At 38.7% G+C, this 10,415-nt stretch overlaps 1 protein-coding gene across 1 annotated transcript in view; it reads left to right on the plus strand.

The window, feature by feature from the left end:
- The first annotated feature begins 402 nt into the window (after positions 1 to 402).
- The window catches only part of BRWD3 (bromodomain and WD repeat domain containing 3), a 159,649-nt gene continuing 149,636 nt past the window's right edge, over positions 403 to 10,415 (plus strand). Inside the window, exons 1-4 of the mRNA XM_045297364.1 lie at positions 403 to 643; positions 765 to 823; positions 1,035 to 1,064; positions 1,504 to 1,563. Coding sequence (XP_045153299.1) covers positions 613 to 643; positions 765 to 823; positions 1,035 to 1,064; positions 1,504 to 1,563 — 180 coding nt within the window. The 5' untranslated portion in view covers positions 403 to 612. The remainder of the gene's footprint in view (positions 644 to 764; positions 824 to 1,034; positions 1,065 to 1,503; positions 1,564 to 10,415) is intronic.

Consider the following 10,415-nt stretch of genomic DNA (forward strand, 5'->3'; position numbering starts at 1 on the left):
GTTCCTCTCAGGTGGCCAAGCCCCCAACCGGAAAGGGCCTCATTGCCCTCACCGGAAGAGCGACGGACGCGGAAACTCACTTAGGGAACGCCACCACCGAGTTCCAAATCGGTTGCCAGAGCGTCTGACGTCTGTTAGCACCTCCCTGTTTTTTTTCCATATCACCTAGGCAACAGTTGCCTTATGGGAGAGTGGAGGACGAGCGGCTGCGTTAGCGCCTCAGGCGGCGAACCGTGAGCCCCACAGGCTAGTTTTAGCATTTTACCCCTCCCCTCCCCCCTCCCTTCCAGCATTTTGGCTCCTCCCTCCTCCCCTCGCTGTGTATATGTGTATGTATATACGTGTGTGTGTGTGTGTGTGTGTTTGTGTGTCTCTCCCTCTCTCCCTCACCCTCTCCCTCTCTCTCTCCTTCCTCCTCCGCCTCCTCTGCTCTTAGGCTAGAATATCTATGGGTCGAAACGTGATGCGATGAATCCGCCAAAGACCGAAACTAGGAAAAGGAGTACGGCGGAAGCGGCAGGACTCATGGGCACGGGGGCATCACCACAATAGAGGGAGCCCACCCCCGCAAGCCCCTCCGCAGCGAAGCCCCCAAACCCTCTCGGGAAAAGGATGGCGGCAGCCCCTACTCAGATTGAAGCCGGTCAGTAGCTCTGTCTGTGAGCAAAGGGGAATGGGGGCTTAGTGTGAGGGCTGTCAATTTCTTTTAAAAAGCTATTTATCTTTGCCTCCTCTCAATCTCCCCCACCCCACCCCCACCCCAGAGCTGTATTACCTGATCGCCAGGTTCTTGCAGTCCGGACCCTGCAACAAATCCGCTCAGGTGAGGGGGAGAAGGGGGAGGGGGGAGGCTGGGAGTCGTGGGAATGGTCTCAATGGGGAACTCGAGGCTGCTGAGTGAGCAGTTCTGCTGAGGGTCAGGGAAAGGCCGGCCTGACTAGTCCTACCGTCGGACGCTCGGTTCGAAGTGGGAAGGGGGAAAACGTGTTGATGGCCCGAACAACTCCTCATATCCATGTTTCCCCTTTGCTTAGGTGCTAGTACAGGAGCTCGAGGAGCATCAGGTACGGAGCCCCTTCGGAAAGGGGTGGGGAGGGTTGGGGTGAGACTGGAGGAAGGGAGGGGGTCAAGCCAGGGCCGCAGGGCAGGGGCCCAGAGGGAGGCTTAGATCTGAGCACTGTTAGCTGTTGTGTCTTGGGATAAACTGGTTTTCTCTCTCAAAAGGGGTGGACAACGCTGTGATCTTCACTTGCCCACTCTTTATGCTTGTGGGAGGCTTTTTTCCCCCAGCATTTCCTTCTACTTACACCGCCACCCCCCCACCCCCACCCCCTTCCGCCTGCCCGGGCTCTAATCCAGCTCTAAGATTGTAGTTATTGGGCCAAGGGAAATAAAGATGCAATGTCCTCAAGGATCTGGACTCAGGCTGGGTCAGTTTGATGGCGAGGGGGGGGCTTCACCTTTATCATATGCTCCCCTCTCCCTTTCTTTTCCTCCTCCCAGCTGATTCCGCGGCGCTTAGACTGGGAGGGGAAAGAGCACCGCAGAAGCTTTGAGGATCTGGTGAGTGAAGTTTTCATTTCAAACTTAATCCAACTCTTTCTCCACTCCTTCCCCACCTTTTGCCCCCAATACGCTCTGACCTCTCTTACTAAACTGCTCTGAGCCTAGCCTAAAATCAACTGCCCCTTCCTGGGAGGCAGAGAAAGGATAGCTTACTCTTTTCTTGGCCCAGCTTGTTTTCCCTTGAAAACTTTGAAGAATGCTAGTTGGTTATCAGAAGCACCATATTGTGGCCTATGAATGTATTATAAACATCGGAGAAGGCCTATTGTAGGGGAAAAGGGAAAGAAATCAGGGGGTTATCTTGGGGCACGTACTAAGTACTGACGCTGGCCAATGACTGCCTTGGTAACAGCCTGTAGTTCCAGACTAGTGGAAGAAAACTGGCTTCTGGTTGGTCATGGCTATAAATGCTGGAAGTGGGGCCAGGCTTTTTGGGGGGTGGAGTAGGACGAGCAGTAGGGAAACTGAAGGACCTGGGGGTTAGGGTGAAAAATAAAATAAAAATAATATACTACAAATTCCAAAATTCGCCTGTTTGGGGTTATAGACTACCTAATAAAAGCAAAGCCTTTGTATATCTCATATCTTAGAATAGCTAATCAAATCATCCATCTGTAAGTCACATTTGTACAGACTCATTTCCCTAAATAAAAGGTATAAAAATAAAATTAGTGGGACAAGATTTTGGGTTTATAAGGAGAAAACTCTGCTCATATTTAAAAATGGAATTTACTTTAGTAAAGGACCAAATGCATCAGAGATGAACTGTTTTTCCTCCAGCAAATATAATTGTAGGAATGCACCTTCTGTTCAACATTGACACGCAAAAAAAACGTCGTCTTTTTTATTTTCTTGGATTCTCCTGTGTTTGGTGCTGACACAGTGAATGGAAAAGGAATTAAAGGAGAAAAGGGTGATGTTAATAAAATCTGAATTCAGCTATCTTCCAATAAGATCCAACAGGGGAAACTAGGACAAAGTTGAAGAAAGTTGGATAGGGTAAGAGTGGACTGTAGACATAAAAAAATCATTTAACAGTTACTTGTAGGGGATAATATCTAAATTAGTATATTGTTCTTTTGCTATATCTGTTTGTATTAAGTTATAATAGTGAGGCCATGGTTAGCTGCTACCAAATCCACTAATATTTTTCTTATATGTATAAGAAATCACAGGACACAGCATAATTATGGTGAGGATAAACTAGACAGTCTGTACTATTAATGGTACAAATTACTTATAAAATTTATTTTTGAAAGCCTCAGTTTTACCAGTTACATTTGTAGATCACACTTTTGTTGGATTACGTCTTGGGGGAAACAAAAAGCAAAAACAACAGTACCTACCCGTGTTTGAACACTTTGTCTGTAATATGACTTTGGAGATACACTTTTATGTTGACGTATACAGGAAAGTTTTTGTTTGCAGTCTTACAGACTGCATATATATCCTCACTGCATATATCCAGGCAATTTTAAGCAAGTAGAAGGAAACTTAAACTAAAAAAGCTTTTTAAAATAATGACAGTGATTTTAAAAAATGAATGACTATAAGATAATTAGTAATTAAGTTCACCTCACCGCAAAACATTTAGTTTACTGAATTTTCCCCTTCCTTACATTTTATAGACATGCTTTTATGTAGCTGTAATCAATGTTCATTTAATGTTCTATATTTCCTTATTAACAGTTTCACATATACATATCTGTATTTGAAGTCATTTTATTTTATTTTCTAATCATTTAGTATTCATTATTTTAATCATAATAAAAATGCAATATTTTTAAACTCAAATTACACTGGAGCATTTGGAGTACTTCCCATCCTTCACTAATATTTTTGTATAGTTAGGTACCCTTTTTTGCCTTCTTTTTCCTTATTTCTTTTCTAGATTTATTTCCTTAAAATGGAATTGTTAGGCCCAAGAATTTCATCAGTTTTATAGCTATTTTCTTATATTGTAAGGTCACTCCAGAAGATAGTAGTAATTTTAAAAATAATATCACCATCTATTACACAGTGAATTGTGAAAAATGTTTTTAACTTTTTTTCTTGGTCGATAAATTAGGTGAGAATAGACCTGCTTGATATAATTACCTTTTTCACCATTGATGAGACTAACTTTAAAAAAAATACTTTTATTGGCATATAATTCACATATCATACAATTTAATAATTCAGTCATATTAAAAAGAGCTGTGCAGTCATCACAGTCAATTACAGAACATTGTCTTCTTTTTAGTACTGATTGTTGATAGCTCCCCAATTCATCCCCGCAACTTTCCCTGCAATGCCCTAGGTAATTATTAATCCAGTTATGTCTCTATAGATTTACAGTGAGACTAACCCTTAACCTGTTTTTGAAAATTATTATTAATGCATTTTTATAGCCTTACATAGCTTCTATTTTAGTATTCTCTTTATTATTTCTGTTTTTATATTTCCTTATGCGAAAAAAAATTTTTTATGCACACAATCTTTTCTATTGCATGAACATTGAAGTTGAGATGCATAATATTCCTTTTTTGTTTATAAATTTTATATTGTGCCCTTAGGTTTTGATTTTGCCACGCTTGTATCCATTTTCTAGGGATATTTCTTTTTGATAACATCATCTTTAAGTCAAAAATGTCTGTTCTCTACCAACAGATGTCTTTATAAGGAAAGGTAGGCAGAGATAATTGAGGGCTGGAACACAAGGAAAAAGTGTAGTTTCTGAGGACTGAGTGTGTAGTGTTAGACTGCTTGTCTCACATATGATCTCTGATTTTGAATGTCTTCATTGTGGAACAGATGGATTATTTGCTTGGGTAGGATTTTTTTTTAAGTATTGTTAAAAGTGGATTTATGCAGAGTAATCTTTTATTTGGCTGTATGTTTTAGTTTGGAATATAGGAGAAAATATTCATAAATGTTTATCTTGACAAAGTATTAATAAATTGGGAAAGTCTGAATAATAAGCCAAAGTATTAATACACTGATTTATCTTGTTGGGTTTTTTTTTTGGGGGGGGTGTATTCAATTATATAGCCGTATGTCAAACTTGAGATATTGTGAGGTATAAAGAATATAAATGTATGAGGTAAATAAGAATGGAGTTTAATATGCACATTTAGTGAAAAGTCCTACTTTTCTGTCTATGCATACATTTACTTTTATTGAATTATTTGTGTATACTGCTTGATTTATTTAGAAGAATCTTAAGATAATGAATGCTAAGTTGGATTTCTTCCCTATATCATTACTAGTGTTGTTATTACATATTCTGAAAGTTCCCCCACTTGTCTTTCTTAAATTATCATCTGATTTGTTATTTTACTTATAGTTTGAAACCTAAGGGAAGGTTCTCTTGTTAAAACTACTGGCAGACAAGTATTGACATATCCAGATCTGAAGTGCCTTTAAAAACTATAGGCCTGTACATGAAATATTTGGCAGTTTATGTTGAAACTATAAGGTTTTTGAACATAGTTTTAAAAATAAAGTATCCTAAATTTGTTTTCAAAATTTCTCAAGTACTTATCTTGGGAGAATTTTGACGTTATGATGATTGTTTTTGATGTGTGATCTCACATTTTTATTTTCTGCTTCCTAGTTAATTGTTATAGACAACATAATTCAATTAGATTTGCTTTTTGTGAATAATTCTGAGGTGGGTAATTTTTATAAATACAGATGTCCTTTCATTTGTAGTGACCTTATATGTTGGCTGTTTTACTGCTTCCTCAAAGTTTTATTGGGACAACAAACACAAAGTAATTGGGGCATGCGCTTAAATGAACAGCTTTTATAAAATAAATCATTTTATTGGGAGTTCTTACAGCTCTTATAACAATCAGTACACCAATTGTATCAAGAAATATTTGTACATATGTTGCCATCATCATTTTCAAAACATTTTCTTTCTAGTTGAGCCCTTGGTATCAGCTCCTCTTTTAAATGAACAGTTTTTGTTAATAAATGAATTTTATATTTTAAAACAGTGACTTCAAACTTTAAAAAGTATATTTTAAGAATTTGAGTCTTCTTTTTCACCAACAGTTTTATTGGCATATAATTCACATATCATACAATTAAGTAATTCACTAACATCAAGAATTATACAATCATTAACACAGTCAATTTTAGAATATTTTGTTCAATCTTATACTCTGTATTATTAGCTCCTGTTTTCTCCCTGCCTCCCCCGCCATACCCCCAAGAAACCATTAATCCTGCTACTCTCTGATTTACCTATCCTGTATTTCATATACAGAAAAATACTTAAAAACAGAACAATAAGCTAACAAGAATAACAAAGTAAAACATAAAAACTCAGTTGAAAGAAAGCAGAAAATATTAAAAACTAAAACAAATTTAAATGGATCATAAGGAAGATCAAATAATAGGGTGTTAAATTTTAACCTAACTGTATCTACAACAATCCACTTTCCAATGAATAGTTTGAGTCATTCTAAGGGGATCCTTATAATAGTTAAACTCTTAAAGTGCTGAGCCGAAGCCATAATTCCTTTAGGTATAGTAAATACTTTGTTTTCTTCTGCATGCTCATCCATAGATTTTAAAGAATCAGTGCTACATTTGGGTGACATAGATTCTATTCAAGGTAATTTTATACTTTAAAAAACCCCTTTGATCCAAATTGTCTTTAGCAATAAATCGTTTAAAAGTATACATACATCACTTGCGGGCCTCCACTTAAATACTCCCTCAATGCAAGAACACTTTTTTCTATTAAACTGGCATTCCATGATGCTCACCTTCCTAACACGATCACTGAAGACAAAGCAGGTGCATAAGCAAATGTGAAGAAAGCTGATGGTGCTCTGCTATCAAAAGATAGCATCTGGGGTCTTAAAGGCTTAAAGCTAAACAAGTGGCCATCTAGCTGAGAAGCAACAAAGTCCACATGTAAGAAACACACCAGACTGTTTGATCACGAGGTGTCAAAGGGATCAGATATCAGGCATCAAAGACCAAAAAAAATTCATATCATTGTGAATGAGGGGGAGTGTGGAGTGGAGACCCAAGCCCATCTGTAGGCAACTGGACATCCCCTTACAGAAGGGTCACGGGGAGGAGACAAGCCAGTCAGGGTGCCTTATAGCACCGATGAAACATACAACTTTCCTCTAGTTCTTTAATGCTTCATCTCCCCTACTATCATGATCCCAATTCTACCTTACAAATCGGCGAGACCAGAGGATGTACATTGGTACAGATGGCAACTGGAAACACAGGGAATCCAGGTTAGATGAACCCCTCAGGACCAGTGGTGAGAGTGGCGATACTGGGAGGGTGGGGCGAAGGTAGGGTAGAAAGGGGGAACTGATTACAATGACCTACATATAATCCTCTCCCTGGGTGATAGACAACAGAAAAGTGGGTGAAGGGAGACGTTGGACTGTGTAAGATATGAAAAAATAATAAATTATCAATTATCAGGGGTATGTAAGGGAGAGGGGGGAAAATGAGGAGCTGATACCAGGGGCTCAAGTAGAAAGCAAATGTTTTGAGAATGATGAGGTCAACACATGTACAAATGTGCCTGACATAATGGATGTATGTATGTATTGTGATACATACATACAATAAAATGGTTAAAAAAAAGAATACATACATCTATGATGACATGGAGAACTTGAGTATGCAGGTGACACATCAATGAAACTCAAGTAAACGGCTTTCTGTTATTTGCTATGAGCCAAGAGCCATCTGACATCAACAGTGATATCTCTTGTTCCTCATCCTCTTTAGAATTCAGCCTGAACTTCGGATAGTTCCATGTCAATGTACAGCTGCCATCATTGTGGGATGATCTTAAACAAAATTTTACTTGCATGCAATATCAATGATATTATTCTATAGTTTGAGTATCATGTTGAGTCTTCCTTCTTTGCAATGTGCACATACATGGATCTCTTCCAGTCAGTGGGCCAAGTAATTGTCTTCAAAATTTCCTGGCATAGACGAGTGAGTTTCACATTGATGAAACATTTCAATTCCTGAAGCCTTGTTTTTGGCTAATGGATTCAGTGTGGTTTGAACTTCGTCAGCATTATCAGTTCTTGCGCATATGTTACCTCCTGAAATGGTGGAATGTCGACTGTTTCATTTGGGTGCAATGATGCTGTATTTTTTCCACCTTGAGGCTTCCTGTGTCATTCAATATTTTGCTTATAGAGTCTTTGAAGATTGCAACTTAAGGCTTGATTTTTTCCCCTTGAGTTCTTTCAGCTTCAGGTATACTGAGTGGGTTCTTCCTTTTTAATTCTAGGTCCTTGTGCCTTTTGTTATAAAATTTGCTCTGTCTTCTTGAGCTGCCCTTTGAAAATTTCTGTTCAACTTCTTGATTTCATCCTTTTTTCCATTTGCTTTAACTATTCTGTGATTAAGAACACATTTCAAAGGCTCTTCTGACATTCACTTTGATTTTTTTCTTTCTTTTCTTGTCTGTTTAATGACATGTTGCTTTCTGCATGCATGATGTTCTGGATGTCCTCCCACAGCTCATCAGGGCTTCTGTCATAAGTGTTCAATGTGTCAAATCTGTTCTTGAGATCTTGAAATTCAGGAGGGTTAGACGCAAGGTCCTATTTTGGCTCCTGTGGACTTGTTTTCATTTTCTTCATCTTTATTCTGAACTTACATATGAACAATTCTTGATCTGTTCCACAGTCAGCCCTTGGTCTGATTTTAGCTGCTTATATTGAGCTTCTCCGTCTTGTCTTTGGAGAGATATAGTCAATTCGATTTCTATGTATTAATCTGACGCAGTACATACATACTTTTTGTGTTACTGAAAGAAGCTGTTTGCTATGAACAAGTTGTTGGTTTTGCAAAATTCTATCATGCATTCTCCAGCTACTGTTCCTTTGTGTTTCAAATGTTTGCATTCCAATCACCAAAAACTATCAATGCATCTAGGTTGCATGCTTGATCAATTTCCAAAACTGAAGTCATTTGTGGAATTCTTTAATATCTTCATTAACTTTTGTGGTTGGTGTGTACATTTTATTAGTAGTATTGATTGGATTTCCTTGAAGCCAGATAGATACAATCCTATCACAAACAGCTTTGTACTTCATGATGGATTTAGCAAGATCCTTGGTGACAATGAATGTCACACAATTCCTCTTGAGTGTGTTATTCCCAACATAGTAAACCATGTGATTTTCTGATTCAAAATGGCCAATGCCAGACCATTTCAGCTCACTAATGCCTAGGATATAGATCTTAATATGTTCGCTTTCATTTTTCACCACTTCCAATTTTCCTAAACTCATACTTTGCACATTCCGTATTCTGATCATTAGACAATTTTGCAGCTGTTTCTCTTTACCTTAAAGTTCCACTCCCACAGGCTTTACCTGACTCACGTCACCATGGTAGACTCCCTTCCAAGAAATCAGCTCTTCTTCATTCACATTTCCATTATCCTCAGACCTGAGGTGTCCATCCTTCAGCAGTATCTCTGACAATGTTCTGCTTCCTTTTTAAGGCTTCCAGTATTTGAAAATGCTTCGAAGCTACACATAAGGTTTTCAGTGACCTCTTCCTCCGAAGGTGGGACCCACGACTTTCTTCATTATCTGTTCATATTCTGTCAGCTCCGTTTAAACCTATTCGCTTTGGATGACTCTGCTGGCATTTGAAATACTAGTGACATAGCTTCCAGCATTACAGCAATACACAAGTTACTGTGGTTCGACAAACTGACAGACAAGTGGTTGATGCAGTATTTTATTCTGTTGTGCATAGGGTTGCTATGAATTGGAACTGACTTGATGGCACCTAACTATAACCACCATCAAAAGTGGTGCCGTGATGAAAACACTGGGTACTTTAAACCCACCACCTACTTTTTGGAAACTGTAGGGTCAGATCACTATGCATTGGAATTAATCTCAAAGCAATGGGTTTTAGGCTGTTTTATCTTAACCTTTTATTTCTCACAGTAAGATTTTGTGACTAATAGAAAAGATGATAATGTTTAGTCTAGTAGACTTTGACTTGTGTGATCTTGGGTAAGTTACATAATGTCTCTGAGTTGTCATTTCCTCATATATGAGATGGAAATTCCTACTTATTTTATAAGATTATTATGTGGAACAAATGTGATAGAATGTATTTTGTTAATATTAAAATGCTCTTGCAAATGGATTGGTTATTATATCTAAGGGGTGAGAGAGAGAGGCCTAATGGCTAGCCTGGACACATGGAAAACTAACCCCACAATTTATATTTCCTTCTTAGCTAATTATTCCCATTGGGGTGCTAACCACAAGGGCAGTGGTTCAAACCCACCAGCTTCTCCACAGGAGAAAAATGAGGCTGTCTGCTCGCTCTCCTGAATATTTATACTGTTAGAAACTCCGTACATGGAACTCTGAGTCTGAATTGACTTGTTGGTAGTGGGTTTTTGGTAACTTGTCATAAAAGGAGCCTAGATGACGCAGTGAGCCAAGCTACTAACCAATGGGTGGTTCAAACCCACCACCTACTCAATTGGAAAGAGATGAGGCAGGCTGCTTCTGTAAAGATAACCTTGGAAACATTTATAGGATTGCTATGAGTTGGAATCAAGTCCACAGCAGTGGGTTTTTGTGTTCTTAATATTTTTATATAGGGTAAAACGGGATTCAGTACAATTGAGTTGATGCCAACTTATAACGATCCTATCAGGCAGGGTAGAGTTGCCCCTGTAGGTTTCTGAGACTAACTCTTTATTAGTCTCCCATGAAGCGGCTGGTGGTTTCAAACTGCTGATCTTGTAGTTAGCAACCTAACAGGTAACCATTACACCGTGTGTGTGTGTGTGTGTGTGTGTGTGTGTGTGTGTGTGTGTG

This window comes from Echinops telfairi, unplaced genomic scaffold (assembly GCF_000313985.2).
Source record: "Echinops telfairi isolate 266 unplaced genomic scaffold, ASM31398v2 ScPeMD7_7419;HRSCAF=8457, whole genome shotgun sequence".
Taxonomy (NCBI): Eukaryota; Metazoa; Chordata; class Mammalia; order Afrosoricida; family Tenrecidae; genus Echinops; species Echinops telfairi.